Here is a 21,918-nt window from a genome sequence, read left to right on the forward strand (position 1 = left end):
AGACCATAGACAAGCAGAAGAGAAGAGGAAAACAGGTACGTTCCTTGACGGATAGCTAACATATCGAGAGACGCAGACACATAATACATCACAACCATAATCATAATGCCTTCCACGAGCGCAACAGCAGAGTCCTCCGCGCATTTCTGGAAGAGAACGACGGCCGAATTCGAAGCCACTCGCCTGTCACACCTCACGCGTCCCTACGAGGGAGAGGGACAATGGGAAAGCTATCCTGTCAACCCTGGCATTCAGCTTCAAAGCCTGAGCGCGTTTTGTGACGCGCACCACACCTCGCTGCTGGTTGTTCTGCAGACCGCGTGGGCCGCGGTTCTGGGTCGATTCCTTGCCACAGACACCGCGACTTTCGCCAGCTACTTGGAAGAAGGCGAGCAGGCGAAGCACGGCGTTTGCGGTGCAAGGTGGCTGCTGGGCGCTACGACGCTGCATGAGCTGTTAAACCAGCTTCAGCGTTGGCAGGAGACTGCGTTGACGCACCAGGATATCCGGCTGGAGGAGTTGGAACAGGAGTTAAATGTTGTTCCAGATACAGGAGTGAGGGTGAAGCACGTTAGCTCGTCCAGCCCGTCTTCGTTATTATTATTACCGGGGGTGCGCGACAAAGTAAGTAGCAGTCTGGCCAGGATCCGAGTCGCATAGTAGAGGCTAACAATCGCACAGCGGGTCATTGAGGTGGTGGCGCAAGTGAGCCCCAACTCGGTGCGCATCTCCATCGAGTACAACGCTTCTGCGCTTTCGTCGGTGTACGCGCAAAGCATCGCAGGCGCACTGGAGAGAAGTCTGCAGGCGGTTCTGACCCGTGGCTCGACGCCGGTCTCCCAGATCGACCTATGCAGCAAACAAGATCGGGAGGCACTCTTCGACTGGAATGCGTACATGCCAGTCGCTGTAAACGACTGTGTGCATACGCGCATTGCGCGCAAGGCACTTGACCAGCCGCGGGCCATTGCAGTCGCGGGCGCTGGGGGCGATATGACCTACCAGCAACTCGATACACAGGCCGACCATCTAGCTGCACACCTTCAAGAACTGGGGGTTGGCCCTAATTCGTACGTCGCGCTCTGCTTTGAGAAAGCGACACTGCCGGTCGTGGCTATGTTGGCGGTCTTCAAGGCTGGCGGTGCCTACGTCGCTCTTAACCCGGCCCATCCTCTCAACCGCCAGACAGTCATTCTCAGCAAAACCAACGCACAGGTCGTATTGGCGGACCCTGTCTACGCCGAAATATTTTCCGGTCTCGTCAAACATTCCGTCGCAATCACGAAAGAGCTTGTCGACCGACTTGCGGATGAGCGTCGCGCGACACAGCTCGTACGGGTCGCTCACCCTGAAGCTCCAGCCGTCGTGGTCTTCACTTCAGGTAGCACTGGAGAGCCAAAGGGGATCGTGGTGGAGCATCGTGCTTTGGTCTCAAGCATGGTCAGCCACGGCGCGATCATGCGCTTAAACCACTCCACTAGGGCCCTCCAGTTCGCGACCTACACCTTCGACCTCAGCGTCGGAGAGATATTCAACACGTTGATGCACGGCGGATGCGTCTGCGTGCCTTCAGAGGAGGAACGACTAGATGATCTTGAAGGCTTTATCCGCCGGCTGGAAGTAAACTGGGCACTTCTCACTCCCACTGTTTTAAGCACAATGACCCCCGCAAACGTCCCCTCGATGGAAACCATTTCCACTGCAGGCGAAGCCATGAGACAAGATCTTATTGAAGCGTGGGCGGATCGCGTCCATCTTAACAACATGTACGGCCCCGCAGAAGCCACGATTCTATGCGCCGGCCGTGCTAAATTGAGCTCTACGACCCCAGCCTCTAATATCGGCCATGCGCTTGGATCACGGCAATGGATCACCGATCCAGCTGATCCCAATCAACTATGCCCAATTGGAGCGATCGGGGAGGTCCTGATAGAAGGCCCAGGTTTGGCGCGCGGCTATCTCCATGATGAAGAGAAAACCGATGCAGCGTTCATTGCGAACCCCGAGTGGATGCGCAGAACTAGCTCTGCGCGTCGCCTCTACCGCTCCGCCGATTTGGGTTTCCTGAGTCCAGACGGAACCTTCAATATCGTCGGCCGCAAGGATACCCAGGTCAAGGTGCATGGCCAACGTATCGAGCTGGAGGAAATTGAATCGCATATCAAGAGCCTTTCAAGTCCAGGCTGGCAGGCTGTGGTGGCTGAAGTTGTTCAGCCCAAAGGTTATCACGAACAGTCCACTCTTACCGCATTCCTACATTTTGAAGACGAGATCGATGGAACCGAGCTGCTGGGCCATATGTCCGAAGAGCGACGGCAGCAGCTCAGTCAGCTCAAGGAAAATCTCGGCTTGCATCTCCCTGCGTACATGATCCCTTCGGTGTTTGTCCCCATGGCGCACATGCCAACCACTGCGCATGGCAAGATGGATCGACGAAAACTTCGAGATCTGGCTGCCGACTTTTCCACCGAGGACCTTGTCTTGTTTTCTCTCACGAGCAACACCAATGCAACCAGGCGCGAACCTGTTACAGAAGCTGAAAAGGCCGTGGCGAGCCTCTGGTCGCAGACCCTCAAGACGCCGTACGAGAAGATTGGGTTGGACGACAGCTTCTTCCAGCTGGGAGGCGATTCAATTGCAGCGATGAAGCTGTCCGCCGCCGCACGGTCTGCAGGAAGGAGTCTGACCGTGTCCAAGATCTTCGGCCATCCTATTCTCCAAGCCATGGCTCAGATTACGACTGAGCTCTCGCCGAGCGAGAGTGACCTGGTCGATCCATTTTCGTTGATCGACGTCGCCAACGTCTCGGAGTTCCTCAACGAGCTCAGTCCCAAATGGGGGCTCGAGCCTTCGGCGATCGAAGATGTTTACCCTGCAACCGCCTTACAAGAAGGACTTATGGCAATTACCCAAGGAGAGCCTGGTACTTACATCTACCAGAATGTCTACGAGTTGCCGCCGGGGGTCGATCTGGCTAGGTTCTGTGCTGCCTGGGAGTCCGTCGTCAACACCACTGAGATCTTGCGCACCACTCTTGTGCCGACCGATACTGCCGGCACATACCAGGTTGTTCTCAAAACGTCTTCTATCGACTGGAAGTACCCGGCCAGCGTGGAGAAGTACCTGGAAGCAGATGCCCAGCAGACGATGCTGTACGGAGAGCCCCTGGCCAGGTATGCTATTGTTCCAGCCAGCCCAGGAGGCCCACCGTCGACATTTATCTGGACGGCCCACCATGCTTTGTATGATGGGTGGTCTCTGCCGCTTCTATGGAAACGCGTGGAGGAGGCATACCGGGGCAGTGGAGTCTCAACCCAACCTCATGCTCCCCCTTTCAACCGATTTATTGCACATCTCCAAGGCATGGATGCCAGCGCCACGGCTTCATTCTGGAAATCGTATCTCTCCTCGTCAAACCCTCCCAAGTTCCCGCCGTTGCCGTCTCAGACATATAAACCACGCGTCAACAACATCCATCACCACCAGTTTGATCTCATGTCTACTGGCTACTCTTCGGACGTCACATCGTCGACTCTCATTCGAGCCGCCTGGGCCCTTCTTATGAGTCAATATACCGATGCCGGCGACGACATTATCATTGGTGTAACGGTCGCCGGACGGAACAGTGATCTGGCTGGCGTCTCCGAGATGGCCGTGCCAATGATTACTACGGTCCCCGTTCGTGTGCAAGTCGACCGGAGTGAGACGGTGACCCAGTTTCTGACCAGGGTTCAGACGCAAACCGTCGATATGATGCCATTCGAGCACGCGGGCTTGCAAAACATAGCCAAGATCAACCGCGAATGTCGTCTTGCGTGTGCATTCCAGAATCTGCTTGTCGTTCAGCCCGATGAGGACGAAAGTGCGGTCAACTCCCTAGGAATCAAAAAGATCCAGTCACCCGATGTGGGTATCTACACCTACGCGCTGGTCGTTCAGTGCCTGTTACGCGGAAATAAAATTGGCGTGCAAATTGACTTTGATGACAGGGTCCTGTCCTCGTGGCAGGTAGAGCGGATATGCTGCCAGCTCGACCATATCGTTGCAGGGCTGCGGGCAAGCCCAGATGCGATGATCGGCGACGTGAGCATGGTGAGTCAGGAAGACTACAGCCAAATCATGAGCTGGAACCACAAGCTCCCAGTCGTGGAGGAGCGCTGCGTACATGAGATCATCCGTGATCGAGTGTTAGCAACCCCTAATGCCCCAGCCATCTGCTCCTGGGACGGAGACTTCACCTACGCGGAAGTGGACGAGCTCTCAAATCGGTTTGCTCGACATCTGGTGAGTCTTGGGGTCGGTCCAGAAACATTGGTCCCGCACTGCTTTAGTAAATCGGCCTGGACAGTCATTGCCATGTTAGCCATTATTAAGGCCGGAGGTGCTTGCGTGGCCCTGGATCCCGGACACCCGGTGGACCGACTGCAGGCGATCATTGACGACGCCGGGGCTGATTTGGTAGTGACTACACCAGAACATAGCCATCTGTTCAAGAGAGTCATCAACAAGGTTGTGGCTCTGAGTCCCCAATTCTTCCAGTCGAATGATGATCTGCCAGCTGCCGAGGCTTTACCTCCACGCGCAGAACGCAAGAATCCAGTATTTGTGCTATTTACCTCTGGAAGCACAGGAAAGCCAAAGGGAATCGTTATTGAGCATGGCATGTTCGCCAGCAGTGCTGCCGCTCACAGCAGGGCATTCGGAATCACTGCCCAATCGCGTGTCTTCCAGTTCGCTGCGCACACTTTCGACGTCAGTGTCAGTGACATTTTTACCTCGCTGATGAAGGGTGCTTGTATCTGTATCCCGTCAGACCTGGAACGCATGAACAATGTTGCCTCTGCAATCAATCGAACGAGAGCCAACTACGCGTTTTTGACTCCGACAGTGGCAAACCTGCTTCGACCCGAACAGGTTCCCACTCTCCGCACTCTAACGCTTGGTGGTGAGGCCCCGACGAGAGAGAACGTCCGAACCTGGGCAGATAATCTGAACCTGATGCTCTGCTACGGACCGGCAGAATGCTCGATCTATTGCTCGGCAAACCCACCCGCAACCCAACAGAGCAACCCAGCTGTTCTTGGACATGCAATCGGTGGGCTGATCTGGCTTGTTGACCCAACCAACCATGATAGGTTGGCTCCTGTCGGGTGTGTGGGTGAATTGGTCGTCCAAGGAGCGATAGTTGCCCGCGGGTATCTCAACGACGCCGAGAAGACCCAGTCGGCATTCATTCAGGATCCGGCCTGGATGCCGCAGACATTCCCAAGCGAGTACCGGCGGGTTTACAAGACCGGTGACCTTGCCCGCTTTAACTCAGACGGGTCTCTGAGCTTTGTTGCGAGGAAAGACACCCAAGCCAAGGTCCGAGGCCAGCGTGTGGAGTTGGCGGAAATCGAAGTCCACCTGTCTGAAAGCCCAGAGATCCAGCATGCCATGGTCGCTGTTCCGGCGGCGGGGCCATACAAAAGCAGACTTGTTTGTATCATGTCCCTGCAGGAACTGGCTCGACAGGGTGATGGAGGCTACCGGACCAGCAGTGATGTTGCCTTGATTGAAGGGGGCAGCGACCGGTCTCGCGCTGCTCAAATGGCCTCTGTGATCGAGGAACGACTCTCAGAGAAGCTTCCCCCTTACATGGTACCGGCCGTGTGGATTCCTCTGCAGAAAATCCCGCTGAACCTGTCCGGTAAGATTGATCGCAAGCTACTCAAAGGATGGCTCGAAGAGGTAGACGGAGCCACCTACCAAGCTGTTGCAGCGATGGCAACAGCAGACGGCGGCAGTTCCCAACAACCTACCACCGAGACGGAACGCAAGGTACAGGCCGCTTTCAGCGCGACGCTCAACGTCCCCCTCGAGTCTGTGGGCCTCAACACCTCGTTCCTCAGCGTTGGCGGTGATTCCATCTCGGCCATGCAGGTCATGTCTCGCCTTCGGTCGCAGAATCTTCGCGTTACCGTGCAGGACATCCTGAAACTCCGCACGGTGGCTGCGCTTGCGGGTCGAGCGCAATTCATCGAACAGTCAACAACGGATACCTCAATCCGAGAAGCTGAAGTGATTGATGAATGGTTTGAGCTTGCTCCCATCCAGCAACTTTTCTTCCAGATGCAGCCGCAAGGGCAGAACCACTTTAATCAAAGTTTTGTTTTGAAGTTGGGGCGGGACATTTCGCAAAGCGAGGTGCGGAGGGCGCTTGAGATCGTGGTGCAGACTCACTCGATGCTTCGAGCTCGGTTCGAACCGGTGGATGGCCAAGGGTCGTGGAGACAGAAGATCACCGACGATGTTGCTGGCTCTTTCTTTCTACTGCCGCGCGAAGCCGCCGGAGGTCCGGAGGAAATGATCTCCCGGTTTCGTGCAGCAGAGACTCTCTTCGACCTGCAGCAGGGCCCGTTGTTGACGGCCCAGATCTGCTCCAATCATCTCCTCCTGGCCGCTCACCATCTGGTCATTGATCTGGTGTCGTGGCGCATCGTTTTGCAGGACTTGGAGGATGTGCTCGAAACTGGCAGTATTGGCTCAGTCCCCACGATTTCCTTCCAGAGCTGGGCCAAGCTACAACGCGAACATGTTTTCCAGCACTTCTCCGATCCAGCGACCTGGCAGATCGAGGCGCCTGCGGGAGATCTGGCCTACTGGAACATGCAGGGAGAATCCAACATCTGGGGAGACATCGTCACTGAATCCTTCTCTATTGATGCCAAGAGGACCGCATTGCTCCTCGGCGACTGCAATCTCCCCCTCCGCACCGAGCCGAGTGAAATCATGGTAGCGGCTTTACTGCATTCCTTCCGCCATACATTCTGCGACCGGTCAGCCCCTGCGGTCTATCTCGAAGGGCATGGCCGTGAACCTTGGACACCAGCCATTGACGTGTCACGCACCGTGGGTTGGTTCACAACCATGTACCCCGTCAGCTACGAGACTTCCAACGACCAGTGGTTGGATGCTGTCAGGAGACTGAAGGACAGCCGCCGCAAGATTGCCGATAATGGGTGGCGGTACTTTACCGCGCGATCTTTGCTGGCGGGCGGGATGCCGGACATGGAGATTGTTTTCAATTACCTCGGCCTCTACCAACAATTGCAGAGAGCGGACGCTCTGTTCCAAGAGTCTTCTATCACCGGAACGGATTGTCTTGAGATCAGTCCTCAGATGCAGCGTTACTCGCTCTTCGAAATTGCCGCAGGGGTTTCCAACGGGCAGATGGACTTCACTTTCGAGTATAACAAGAAAATGGCCCATCACGATAAAATCAGCTCCTGGATTCGTACCTATCGCCAAGTTCTCGAAACCGGAATTGACGAACTCGTGGCCCAGTCGGAAACAATGCTCACACTAAGCGACTTTCCTTTCCTTTCCTTGTCCTATGAAGACCTGAACCGCCTGAGTACCACCATCCTGCCCGAAGCTGGAGTCAAGTCGGTCAACGAGATTGAGAGCCTCTCCCCTTGCTCACCTATGCAACTCGGTTTGTTGATGAGTCAATTGAAATCTGAGAGTGCCTACCACTTCTTCACCATCAAGGAAGCCACTAGCCGCGAGGGCGTTGATAGTGCAAAATTAGTGGCGGCCTGGCAACAGGTCATTGACCGCCATTCGATGTTGAGAACCGTGTTTCTCAAGAGTGCTGTTTCCGACCGACCATACAACCAGCTCGTGCTCAAGAAGTCTCAGGCGCAGGTGGTTGAGCTGCGTAGCCACGACCCTGTCCATGCTTTACGCATGTTAAGTCCCACAGCAGACCTTCATCAATTGGTAATCTGCCGCTCCGATAATGGACGGACTTTCTTTAGGTTGGAGATTAACCATGCATTGATCGATGGCACATCCATGGCTGTCATCGAGAGGGACCTGAAGCGCGCTTACAGCGAAAAGCTTAGCAAGGACACTCCTCTTGCCTACGCCGACTACGTGAATTTCCTTGAGGAACGCAAGAAGGCCGAATCGCTCGACTTCTGGAATGCATACCTTCGAGACGCCCAACCTTGTCAATTTCCAATTCTGACTGACGGTCGAGACCATGTCGAGGCTCTGGAGTCAATTCAGGTGGAGCTCCCAGGTTTGACAAAGGAGTCATTGAGCGCCTTCTCTGAGCGCTATGGTATCACCATCGCCAATGTTGTTCAGACTGCTTGGGCCCTGGTGCTGCGCGCTTTTATTGGCACAGACAGCGTTTGCTACGGGTATCTGACGTCTGGTCGCGATGCGCCTCTAGATGGCATCGAGGACGCCGTGGGTCCGTTCATCAACATGCTTATATGTCGCTTGAAGTTCGAGCCAACCGAGTCTGCTTTGCTTGCTCTACAGAACACGCAGGATGGCTTTTTGAAGGCCATGGCCCACCAGTATGTGTCTTTGGCGGAGATACAACATGTCTTGGGCGTTGCGGCGCAAGGATTGTTCAATACGGCCATGTCGTTCCAAAGGTATTCACCGGAGGAATCAATGGACCTGAACTTGAGGACGGTCTATGATTATGATCCTACTGAGGTAAGCCCCAGACATATACATCGCCTGTGGTACAGCTAGCTAACCAGGGGTGTTTAGTTCAACATTACCGTCAACGTCGCTACCCGGGAGGAAGGCTTGGAGATAGATCTGACTTACTGGACAACCAAACTATCAAGCGGACAAGCGGTCCATCTTGCCAACACCTACAGCACCGCCATCATGTCGCTACTCTCGAACCCTGAGGCTGTCCTAGCAGATGTAAACATGCTCAGCCCTCTTGATAAAGCATCTCTGGGAGATTGGACCAAAGAGCTGCCTCCTGCTATAGATCGCTGTATGCACGAAGTCATCCATCAGAATGCGATTGAACGCCCTAACGCCCTCGCCCTTGAGTCCTGGGAGGCCGCGTACACATATGCGGATCTTGACAGGGCATCATCTCGCCTTGCGCGCCATTTAATCAAGCATGGGGTCTCTCCCGATGACTGTATTCCTTTGTGCTTTGAGAAGTCACTTTACACCATAGTTGCTTTAGTGGCAGTTCTCAAGGCTGGTGGAGGATTTGTACTTTTAGACCCCAAACACCCTGATGACCGCCTCACGGGTCTTCTCGAGGATAGCAAGGCAAAATTCCTTATTGTTTCCCCGCAGACCCAGGACCGTTGCAAAGATCTCATATCTTCGTTGGTTGTTGTCTCGCCTAAGATGCTGGAAGAGCTTCCCCACGCGAGTGAAGATGACACCCTTCCATCAACAGCAGTCAACCCCGAAAACATCATGTACGTCCAATTTACGTCAGGCAGCACAGGAAAGCCAAAGGGAGCCGTTGTGCATCACCGAGCCGCCTGCTCATCCATCGAGCACCACGGAAAAGTCATGAACTACGGGCCTAACTCCCGCATCTTCCAATTTTCATCATACACCTTTGACGCCATTATTCTCGAAGCATTTACCACTTTATACCACGGCGGCTGTGTTTGCATTCCGTCCGAGGAAGACCGAATGAGCAGCATGGTGCAGTCAATGCGCGAGATGAATGTTAACAACATGTTCATGACACCCACGCTGGCTCGGCTATTTGGGCCCGCCGATGTCCCGTCTCTGACGACCCTGATGCTGGGTGGCGAACCAATTCCACAGGACAGTATCGATACGTGGAAGGATCACGTTGACCTTATTGGTGGCTATGGACCGGCTGAATGCTGCGTATATTGCTGTTGGAACCCACTGAGCTATAGCGGGTTCAAGCCGGAGGTTATTGGATACCCCGTTGGAGCAGTCATATGGATTGTCGATGCTGATAACCATGATAAGCTTGTGCCGGTTGGTGCTCTTGGTGAAATTGTCGTCCATGGCCACACCGTTGGCCGAGGCTACTTAAACGACCCTGGCAGAACCGCGGCAAGCTACATCTCTGCGCCTAGTTGGATTTCTGAATACCACTACGCGGGTGAACAGAGTTTGTATAAAACAGGCGATTTGGGTCGGTACAACTCTGACGGCACGTTGACGATCGTCGGCCGAAAGGACACCCAGGTCAAAGTAAACGGACAGCGTATTGAACTGGGTGAGGTGGAGCACTGTATCAAGACAGAGTATCCCCAAGTTCTACAAGTGGCAGTCGATGCGTTGAAGCCTGAACATGCCAGTGGACGCCAGATTTTGTCTGCTTTCCTTGAATTTGAGAGGGATGAGGGCAGTGAGGCCGAGGCCGAGAACAGTTTCCTCCGCCCTATGACCGATAAGCGTCGTGAAACGATGTTTGAAATCGAAGCTTTGCTCGCCCAGCGCCTGCCACCGTACATGGTGCCCCATTTGTGGTTCCCACTGATTACCATGCCCAAATCCGCATCTGGCAAGACAGACCGGAAAGTGCTGAAGCACCTCTGCAACAGCCTAACCAAAACCGAGCTGCAGCAATACTCCCTTGCGAGCGGGAGCAAAAAGGCTCTTGAGACTCCGATGGAGAAAAAGATTGCAAAACTTTGGACGAATCTTTTTGGGGTGTCTGATATCGGTGCCAATGACAATTTCTTCCGGGTCGGTGGTGACTCGATTGAAGCCATGAAGTTGGCTGCTGCTGCCCGTGCGGAGTCTCTATCGCTCTCGGTCGCAGATATTTTCAACAATCCCAAGCTCAGCGACATGGCGAGGCTTGTTGCTGCGGCTGATGGTCCGTCCGATGTGGTGCACAAGTACGATGGGCCTTTCAGCCTGGTTGGCGGCACGGAGAATGCTCGTTCCCTTGTCCAGAAGCATCTTCCAACTGAGGAATTTAGTCTCGTTGAGGATGTGTATCCCTCCACTCCCCTTCAAGAAGGTCTGCTTGCCTTGACTAGCGGCCAATCGAGTGCGTATGTCCTTCAAGCTCCATTCCTGCTACCGGGCGATATCGACCTGGGCCGTTTCCGCGACGCCTGGGCCGAGGTCTTCGAGGCGAATGCCATTCTCCGTACAGTGATTGTCTCAACTGAGATCCAGGGTACTTGCCAAGTTGTGTTAAAGAAGCCCCTGCAGTGGTGCGAGACCTCAACACTAGAAGCATACCTAGCGCAGGATAGACAAGCGCCAATGGGCTACGGAACACCACTAAGCCGTTATGGGTTGACTGCAGACGGGTACTTTGTGTGGACTGCCCACCATTCGGTCTACGATGGTTGGAGTTTTGGACTGATGTTGGAGGAGGTCGAGAAAAGATACAAGGATGAGGCAGTCCTCATCTCTCGCCCTCTCTTTGCTGAATACATTCAGTTCCTGCAGCTGCAACAGCAACGAAACAACGCTGATGCAACTGCCTTCTGGAAATCGCAACTGCAGGTTGCCTCATCCTCAACTGCATTTCCACAGCTCCCAAGCTCTCTCTACGAGGTAGATGTGGACAAGACCTTCCAGTACAACTTTACCTTTAGCAGCAAGTCCAGCGTGACGGCATCAACCCTGCTTTCAGGCGCTTGGGCGCTGACCGTTGGCCGACTAACCAACTCTACGGAAGTCATTTACGGCTCAACGCGCAGCGGCCGTAAAACTAATTTCGCTCAGGCCACTGAGCTTATGGGCCCAACCATTGCCACGGTTCCCGTGAGCATCACTATTGACCCGTCAATGTCGGTAGAGGAATTCCTCGCCGGAATCCAAACCCAAGCCACAGCAGCTATTCCCTTTGAGCCCCTGGGCCTCCAGAACATCAGCAAGATCAGTCCGGCTTGCAAAGCCGCGTGCGACTTCCAGAATCTGTTTGTCGTTCAGCCAGCGACGATCAGTGACACGACCGCCCTCGGTATGAAGCGCGTAGAGCTCCCCACCAAGGGACTGCATACATACGCTCTGAACGTCGAGTGTATCCTGGCCGAGGAAGGTGCGGCCACACTACACTTTGAGTACGACGGAAAGGTCATGGAAGATCACCAGATTGAGCGCCTCGCCGACATCTTCTATCACATCGTCCGTCAGCTGTGCGATAATGAAAGTAGCGGGCTCAGGGTCGGAGAAGTCGACGCATTCAGTGCGAACGATGAGAGGCAACTTCGTCAGTGGAATGCAAACCTGAAATCGTACCCCGAAATTGCCAGGTGCGCACATGATCTTGTCTCTGAACGAGCTCATCTTCACCCAGAGCTGTCGGCTGTCATGCAGTCGGATGGGACCAGCTTGACCTTCGGCGATCTTGAGAGTTCTTCTGCGCTGTTCGCTCGCCATTTGTCTGCTTTCGGTATCGGACCAGGCAATATTGTGCCCATTTGTTTGAAGAAAAGTGTCTGGGTTGTAGTAGCCATGCTCGGAGTGCTCAAAACTGGTGCAGCATTTGTCTGCTTGGACCCTTCCTCTCCACCTGCGCGGATGCTCGGCATCGTCCGAGACGCACAGTCAGAGCTCATCATTGTCGAGTCAGAAACAAAAGCTATATTTCATAGTCATCTCCATACCGTTGAGATAAACGCTGATGTTATCCGCTCGCTGCGCAGTGCTAGTGGTGGCGACACACACTTCGATGCGCACAGCAACCCACACGATCTTATGTACGTGATCTTCACGTCTGGAAGTACCGGTAAGCCGAAAGGCGTGATGATTGAACACGCGTCCGCCTGCTCTTCCTTCATCTACCAGGCCCAGGAGTTTGGCTTCGACCACGGGTCGCGTGTACTCCAATTCAGTGCCTTGACATTTGATGCCTCACTCATGGAGATCTTCACCACGCTCTGCGCAGGCGGTTGCGTGTGTTTCCCTACCGAAGAGGAAAAGCAAGGAGACATTGTCCGCGCTATCAACCACCTGCGCGTGAACTCGGTCATGCTCACGCCCACCGTGCTCCGGTTGATCCAACCAGAAGATGTCCCCTTGGTCAAGCATGTGGTGACGGGAGGCGAAGCCGTGAGTCATGATATCGTGCAGACCTGGAGTAGCAAAGTTATTCTCAAGGGTGTCTACGGCCCTACAGAAACTTCCATGATCTGCATCACCGCGAACCTTGTTCCTGGCAGTTCTCCAGCAAATATCGGTGTTCCTCTGGGCTGCCGAAGCTGGATTACCCTCCCTGACGACCACAACCAGCTCGCACCGATCGGGTCGGTTGGCGAACTGCTCATCCAAGGACCTATTGTCGGTCGTGGGTATTACAAAAATCCCAAAGAGACCGAGGGGGTGTTTATTGAAAATGCCCATTGGCTTCAGAAACGATTTGGTGAGACCAACAACGGCCGCCTCTACAAGACTGGAGACTTGGTCTACTACGCGCCAAATGGTGACCTCATGATTGTGGGCCGGAAGGACTCTCAGGTCAAGCTTCACGGTCAACGCATCGAGCTAGGGGAAATTGATCACAGAATGTGGTCGCATCCCGCGGTCAGACAGTGCTCAGTCGTGCTGCCCAGCCACGGCCACATGAAGAACCGCCTCGTGGCAGTCCTCACTCTGCAAGGCACTGAAGACAAAATTACCGCACCTGAGGCCCTCCGCCCCCTGTCTGAGGAGTGGAAAGAGTACGCCAACTTGCAGATTGCCAGCATTCGTCAGGCACTTCGAGCAAGTCTTCCTTCGTACATGGTACCCGCGCTCTTTGTGGCCATAGAGAAGATGCCCCGGCAGACTTCGGGGAAGACTGATCTCAAGTTGGTGAAGAAGTGGGTCAATGAGCTGGATGAGGAAACTGCCGAGCAAGCTCTTGATATTCAAACGACGGCCCCTGGCCTCACTGTTCCTTCAAGTGAGACTGAGACGGTAATCCAGAAAGTCGTCTCCGAAGTCTTGGATATTCCTGCCGACAAGATCGCGCTGAACCGATCTTTTATCAGCCTTGGTGGGGACTCAATCACGGCCATCAAGGTGATGAATCGGCTTCGAGATGCAGGAACAATTGTCTCGATCAAGGACCTTCTTCGGGCCGGGTCAATTGGTGAACTCGCCGGCGTAGTTACGGGCAGGGGTGAGGATGACGGATCGATCTCGTCGTCTTTCCATGCGGCACGGAACCCAGGCAAGAGATACCCGCTTCTGCGCCTTGACGATAGTGAAATCGAGGCCCTACTTGCAAAGCGCCTGGCTACTATTGGCCTTTTTGACTTGACTCGTGTGGAAGACGTCTACCCCTGCTCTCCTCTTCAAGAAGGTCTTCTCCTCGCACAAACCAAGGGCGTAGGAAGCTACAACGTGTATAACATCTACGAAGTGACGCCACCAAGACACTCATCCACACCAGTCAACCCCCATCTTCTCTCTGAAGCCTGGACAACAGTTGTTCGTCGCCATCAAATTTTACGAACAATCTTCATCCAGGGGCTTGAAGAGAGCAGTGCATTCAACCAAGTCGTGCTACGCGAGGTGCATAATACGGCCCTCGTCATCGAGGATGTCAGCACTAACGATTCAAAATCTCTGTTGCTGAGCCTCGCTGCTCCAGAGTACCAACCCCTCGAACCCTGGCATAGTGTGACGATTTGCTCTGATACTACTGGAAATGTTTGCTGTGGCATCAGGATGCACCACGCCTTATTCGACGCATCCTCCATGGATACCATTCTGCGGGAGGTCGCTCAGGCTTATAAAGACAGTCTGCTCACCCCAGCGCCTCTGTACCGGGATTACATCTCTTACCTGCAAGAATTACAGCAAGGCCGCAATGATGCGATCACGTACTGGGAAACTTATCTCCAGAACCTCGAACCATGCTACTTCCCCGATATAAATGAGCAGGCGATGGGCACGAGGACACCGCAATCGCTCCAATATATCGTCCCACGTCTGCGGGAAATTTTGTTGTGCTCGTCTCAAAAGAACGTCACTATCTCAAGCATCCTCCAGACAGCATGGGCACTTGTCCTACGTCACTACACTGGCGCTGAAGACATCTGCTTCGGATATCTCTCGCACGGGAGAGACATCCCGCTTGACGAGGTCGACAATATAGTAGGCCCGATGATAAATATGATGGTTCTTCGCGTGGCTCTGTCGGAAAATAGGACGCTGATTGATATCCTGGAAGGTACTCGCGACGATGTCCTGAATAGTTTGCCGCACCAACACACATCGCTTGCTGAAATTCACCACGCCCTCGATCTACAGGGCCGATCCGCTTTCAACACTACTCTTTCCTTTGCATCTGCTGCTGCGGAGGCCGGAAATGGAGACTTGATCGCTTTTCAGAACCCTTCAGGAAGTGGTTCCACTGAGGTATTTTAAGAATCTAGTTCTTGATGATAGTTGCTAATTCGTACAGTATGAGATTGCGGTGAACGCAGCCATCGTGGGTGAAGACCTCCAAATCAACTTCAGCTACTGGTCTTCCGCCCTCTCGCCTCAGCAAGCCACGGCGGTTGCCGAAGCTTTCACCCGCTTTATCAACATCCTAACACGTTCCTCGGAATTATCCCTGCGAGACGTCGATTTCACAAGCGGAGCAATGAACGACCAGCTTCTTCGCTGGAATGCCAATCCGTACACCTCTGTGCGGAGTACCGTTCACGAACTCTTCCATCACGCTGCTCTGCAGTACCCTGAAAACCAAGCAATTTGCGCTACGGACGCCAACTTTACCTACCGCGAGCTAGATGCTCTCACTACACGCTTCGCTGCCTTCCTGCGTGAGAAGGGCGTCGGGCCAGAGGTTCTGGTACCAGTGTGCTTTAATAAGTCGGGCTGGACTATTGTGTCCATGCTCAGTATTCTGAAAGCTGGCGGTGCTTGTGTGCCGCTCGATCCCTCCCATCCACCGGCTCGTATTCAGGAAGTTATCTCTCGCTGTGGAGCAAGAGTCATTCTGGCCGCGCCGCACCTTGTCGAGCGTCTGCCTGGAGGCATCGAAACTGTCACTGTCACCGACACACTGGTGCAAAGTCTGCCAGATTCGCCACCAGACTTCACCATTGACGTCGCAAAGCCCGACAATGCAGCATTTGTGCCATTCACGTCGGGAAGTATAGGTCTACCTAAGGGTATCATCCTGGACCATATGGGTCTCTGTACCATGTTCGAAGCGAATGCGTCAGTGGTGGGTATAAACCAAAACACCCGCAGCTTTCAATACGCAGCCTATACTTTCGACGTCAGTATTGCGGAGACCTACATCACCTTAACGCAAGGCGGATGCGTCTGCGTTCCCACCGACGCCGAACGAATGGATGACATCGCCGGCGCAATCACTCGTCTGCAGGCAAATTGGACCTTCCTGACCCCATCCGTCGCTTCACTTCTAAACCCCATTGACGTCCCAACGATCAAGACGCTTACCCTAGGAGGGGAGGCAATTTCTCGGGACCTGCATAGTACGTGGGCTGATAGAGTCCGCTTAATCAACAGTTACGGTCCTGCCGAGTGCTCCATTTGGACGAGCAACGTGCAGCTCTTCCCTGACAGCTCTTGCGCTGATATTGGTGGGGGCATCAGCTGTCACCTTTGGGTCACCGAGCCCGATAACCACGATCGGCTAGTTCCTATCGGGTGTGTCGGTGAGCTTGTGGTGCAGGGCCCGAACCTGGCGAGAGGGTATCTTAACGATGAAGAGAAGACCACGGCCGCTTATATTAATACTCCAGCGTGGCTGCGCAATGACACCAGAGCGACTGCCAAGCGCGTCTACAAAACCGGCGACTTGGTCAGACAGTGTTCTGATGGACATTTGGAGTTTGTGGGCCGCAAGGATACGCAGATCAAGTTTCACGGGCAAAGAGTTGAGATTGGCGAAGTCGAGTATCAATTGCGCGCTCGACTGCCCAAGAATGCACAGGTCGCGGTTGAGATGATTCAGCCACACAGCCAGGGCGGCAGGCAGACCTTGGCTGGGTTTATCATGGCCGAGGGTGCCAATACTACTGGAAACAAACTCAAAGGTTCATCCTGTGAGCCAGTCTCCTTCTTAAGAAACCCAGATGCGACCTTCAAAAGCATGATCCGCAAACTGGAGCACTCGCTAACAGAGACCTTACCTTCGTACATGATCCCATCGGTCTTCATCAGCATGCACAACATCCCCCGAAACACCTCGATGAAGATCGACAGAAAGACCCTTCGCACTCTCGGGGCTAATCTCACCCGCGACCAACTCGCCACCTACTCCTTCGTGCAAGGCGACAAACGGGCTCCGCAGACCGCGCTGGAGAAACGGCTGCAGGAATGCTGGGCTTCTGTTCTGAAAATCAGCCCTGAGTCCATTGGTGCGGACGACAGCTTTTTCCGGATTGGTGGTGACTCTATCGGCGCCATGCAACTTGTCGCTGCAGCGCGCAAGATCGGTCTATCAATTACCGTTGGCGACATCTTCCAGAATCAGAAACTCTCCCAGATGGCCATCGTGGTAGCGAGCAATGCCGCGGCTGCTACTGAGGAGATTCCGGTCAAGCCGTTTTCGATGCTACCCCAACAAAGGTCAGGGGAGGACCTTGTAGAGCTTGCCGCGTCAAAGGTGAAGATTGACCGTGATCTCTTGGAGGATGTCTACCCTTGTACTCCACTACAGGAGGGTCTGATGTCTCTCACTGTGCGAGACCACGGCCTTTACACCTTGCAGGCGGTGTACCGACTACCTGAAATGGTCAGCATCCAGGAATTTCAACTTGCTTGGATGGCCGTTGCAGAGGAATTGGATATCCTGCGTACTAGGCTGGTCGACCTCGGCCATCTAGGTTCTTACCAGGTTGTCCTAAAGTCAGTCATCAGCGAAATACGCTGGGCATACGGCACCAATCTGTCTACATACCTCCGTGAGGATAAAGACATTCCTGTTGGCTATGGCAAGCCTCTCGCTCGCTATGCCATTATCCAAGAAGAGGAGGGCGAGCAAAAGCGGTATTTTGTGTGGACTGCGCACCATTCCATTTACGATGGATGGTCTCTCGGCCTACTAATGGACCTGGTTGAGAAGAAGTATCTGAAATTTACCACCCTTCCCAGCCCTCCTTTCAACAGATTCATCCACTGGCTCACGAACCTCGACAAGAATGCTACGCGGCAGTACTGGACATCGTCGTTTGAGGGTTGCGCTGCGCCTCAGTTCCCCTCTGTTCCTCAGAATTACCGAACTCGAGCAAAGGGAGTCATGACACACTCAATCTCCCTGCCTCAGATGGCAGATTCTGAGATCACCGTGCCCACAATTCTGAGAACGGCATGGGCGCTGAATATCTCTCAGTACACGCGCTCCGACGACGTGGTCTTCGGCATGACGCAGACGGGCCGTAACGCTCCTATCACAGGAGTGACGGAGATCGTCGCGCCCCTGATCACCACCGTGCCGGTGCGGGTGGTGTTTGACAAATCGCACACAGTCGAGAATACTCTCCAGAGCCTTCAAGACCAAATGGTTGCCATGATCCCCCATGAACACGTTGGTCTGCAGAACATCAGCAAGTTCAGCGCGGAGTGTCAGGCCGCCTCCAAGTTCGAGAACCTCATCCTCATTCAAACCCAACAGGATCAGATGGTCTCACCCATTGGTCTCGAGCGCATTCCCGTAACCGATCTCGAGATCCCCGCATTTGGCATTGTGGCTGAATGTGAAGTTGCTGACGGGCATGTTCTCGTCTCGGTGGGCTACGACAGTACCGTGGTCTCTGAGAAGCAAATGGCCAACATCGTGCACCAGTTCGACTTCCTGGTCAACCAGATCGGTCGCGAAAACGTACGCAGAAAAACACTCGAGGAGCTGCAGCTGTTGGGCGGCAATGAGATTAGGATGCTCGAAGAGCTCAACCAGTCGCCTGATGACCGTGTCTCCCAGCTCGTTCATGAGCTGATCCATGAGCGGGCGTGTCTGCAGCCACAGGCTATTGCTATTGATTCGCAGGATGTTCAGCTCAGCTACGGCGAGCTCGATGACCTCTCCACTCGCCTGGGCCACTTTTTAGTCGGACTGGGCACCGGCCCTGATAAAGTCATTCCACTTTTCTTCCGTCGCTCACCTTGGGCAATGGTTGCCATGCTAGCGGTGATCAAGTCCGGTGGTGCATTTGTCTTCCTCGATCCCGGACATCCCATCGATCGACTTGAGTTTGTTGTGCAGCAGATCGATGCCCGGTTGGTTCTTACGTCTCCTGACCTCGAATCAACCTGGAGAGAAAAGCTCGCAGTCTTCTGCGTCACCCCCTCTGCGCTTCACTCTCTTCCTCACCTTTATGAAAGACAACCGCCCGTGACCGCAGTGACACCTGAAAACATCCTGTACTGCATCTTCACATCCGGCAGCACAGGCCGACCCCGGGGATGTGTAATTGAGCACTCCAACTTCCTCAGCGGTGCTGTCCACCATGCACGCAGGTCCCGCATCTCCCCAACAACCCGTATAATGCAGATCGCCCCATACACCTTTGATGTAAGCATTCTGGAAATGCTCACGGGGCTGATTGGCGGCGGCTGCATTTGCCTGCCCCGGGAGTCGCACCAGGGGGGCCGCGTGGCTGACATTATCAACGACCTAAATATCAACTGGACCTTCCTGACCCCCTCGGTCGCCCGCACCATCGTTCCCTCGGAAGTACCGAGCCTGAAGACCCTGATTCTTGGTGGCGAGGCACTAGCCAAGGTTGACATTCAAACCTGGGCTGGCAAACTGCAACTTCATAACGGTTACGGACCCAGTGAATGCTCTGTGGCTGTTTCTTCGAATGAAATCTTCGATTCAAGCGTAGAGCCCGCCAACATCGGTTTCAAGATGGGTTGTAATGTCTGGGTCGTTGACGGGGAGAACCACGACATTCTCCTTCCCATGGGCGCCGTGGGTGAACTGCTTGTGGAGGGAGCCATTGTCGGTCGAGGCTATCTCGCCGAGCCTGAAAAGACTGCAGCAGCGTTTATCCAAGATCCCGCTTGGGTGCGTGGCTTGCCTAGTACCACCAAGTCGGACAAGCCCCGTCGGTTCTACAAGACAGGTGATCTGGTCCGACTCAACACCGACGGTACAATTCATTTCATTGGGCGCAAGGACACCCAGATCAAGCTTCGTGGTCTGCGCATCGAGATGGGAGAAATTGAGCACCATGCCGGTACATACCGGGCAATCAAACACGCCGTTGTCGCTGTTCCACGCGCCGGACGCATGAAGGAATCCATTGTCCTTGTCTACACTCTCAATGCTTACGACGATTCGCACGAAGACCATTTGAGTCTACTACCTCTGTCAAATACTGATTTAGAAACTCGCCAAATGTCTGTTGCGCAGCTCCGAACGCACCTGACAACCCATCTACCCCCTTACATGGTCCCGCATACATATATTGGTGTGGGCACATTACCTCTCCTAGCCTCTGGCAAGATCGACCGCCCCAAGCTGCAAAGATGGCTGGAGACCATGGACGACTCAACCAGTGAACTGGTCGCCGCTCAGGTTGGCAAGACGGCTACCCACGAAGCAGCTCCCATTGACCCGGCCGACTCCCTCGCTCTCACCCTGAGCGAGCCCATCAGCCAACTGTTGGCTGGCGAAGACGAAGCCTACCGTGAAACACTACAGGGCCGCAACATCGTCCTGTCCCAGAGCGGACTGAACTCCATCACCGTCGTCTCGCTTCGGGCGATGATACGCGAGAAGTTCAACGCCGATGTGTCCATCGATCGCCTAATGGAAAGCACTGTCACGATCCAGGACGTCGCGCGCATGATCGAGCAGAAAAATAGTAAGATCTCCAGCACCGACAAACCAGATTCCGCAGCACAGCTCGATCTCCTCGCGGAGGCAGGTCGCATGATGGACTTGCTTATCGCCGAGGCCTCGCCCGCCGTGTACACTCTCCCAGAGCCAACAACCAGTGCCGAGCGAATTCTGCTCACCGGTGCTACCGGCTTCCTTGGTAGCGAGATTTTACGCCAGCTCCTCGCCAACTGGCCCAGCACTTGCACCGTGGTCGCTCTTGTCCGCGCAAGGGACCAGGACCACGCAATGGATCGCGTTGTCTCAGCCGCCAAAGCAGCACAGTGGTGGCAGGAGGAATACCGATCGCGTGTCATCGTCTGGGTAGGCGATCTCGCGGCACCGCGCCTCGGTCTCAACCAGAGTCAGTGGTCCGCAATCGAGGGCCATGGCCGATCCGACTCTGTCGAGCGCCGAATCGACGCAATCATCCACAACGGAGCCCTGGTTCACTGGGGCGCCGACTACCACCGGCTCTCCGCCGTGAACGTATCTAGCGTTGTTTCGCTCCTCGCCGCCTTGACGCACTCTCCCACCCCTCCCACATTTACCTTCGTCTCCGGCGGTCACGTCCAACTCGACGACGATGAAGACGAGCCCACAACCGACGAGGAAATGGCCGCCATCCTCGCCCAATCAACAGGGTACGGACAATCCAAATTCGTCGCCGATCTCGTCGTCAAGCGCTTCGCAGAACGCTACTCAACCTCCGCCGTCTCAATCGTCAAGCCCGGTCTCATCATCGGAACCGCGGAGTCCGGCGTCTCCAACACAGACGATTTCTTCTGGCGCGTTGTCGCGACAGCCGTAGAGATCGGCGGGTTCAATTCCCAGGAACCAGAGAATATCATCCTGCTTGCCGGCGCACAACAGGTTGCGTCCGTGGTGGCGGAACAGCTTATCCCGAACTCGAAGTCAAACAGCAAGAGTAACAACAGCTCTGGAAGGCCAACCGTCGAGACCAAGATCCGCCTCGCGGTCACAACACAGGACCTCTGGCGCATGCTGCGCGAAGATTTTGGATATGTGATGCATCCCATGGATCCCGCGCAATGGCTGGCCGCTATGCGGGCCGCGGTACATACACAAGGGGCGTCGCATCGACTCTGGCCTGTATTGCACTTTTTGGAAGCCGGGGGTGGGTATATGGGCCAGCCGGATCCGGCTGTCGGGGGTTGTCGGTTGCAAGTGCAGGGAGCAACAGGCGAGAAAGAGGAATTGCTGGCGTCGTTGAGGAAGAGTATTAGCTATATGCGGGGGATAGGATATCTTCCGGGTGACGGAGCGGAGAGGGCGGAGAAGGAGGTGGTTTTTGGGCGCAGTAGTGTTTAGTGTTTATATTACTTTAT

At 54.5% G+C, this 21,918-nt stretch overlaps 1 protein-coding gene across 1 annotated transcript; it reads left to right on the top strand.

Annotated features, from left to right (window-relative positions):
* Positions 1–105: 105 nt before the first annotated feature.
* Positions 106–21,901, top strand: BJY04DRAFT_224919 (uncharacterized protein; the record flags this gene model as incomplete). The annotated part of the gene is made up of 4 exons (XM_073718088.1): positions 106–624; positions 682–8,499; positions 8,557–15,123; positions 15,170–21,901. The coding sequence occupies 4 exons, from the start codon at positions 106–108 to the stop codon at positions 21,899–21,901; spliced, it is 21,636 nt and encodes a 7,211-aa protein (XP_073564355.1).
* Positions 21,902–21,918: the final 17 nt, after the last annotated feature.

Source organism: Aspergillus karnatakaensis (assembly GCF_047715665.1).
Source record: "Aspergillus karnatakaensis strain CBS 102800 unplaced genomic scaffold BJY04scaffold_105, whole genome shotgun sequence".
NCBI classification, from domain to species: domain Eukaryota; kingdom Fungi; phylum Ascomycota; class Eurotiomycetes; order Eurotiales; family Aspergillaceae; genus Aspergillus; species Aspergillus karnatakaensis.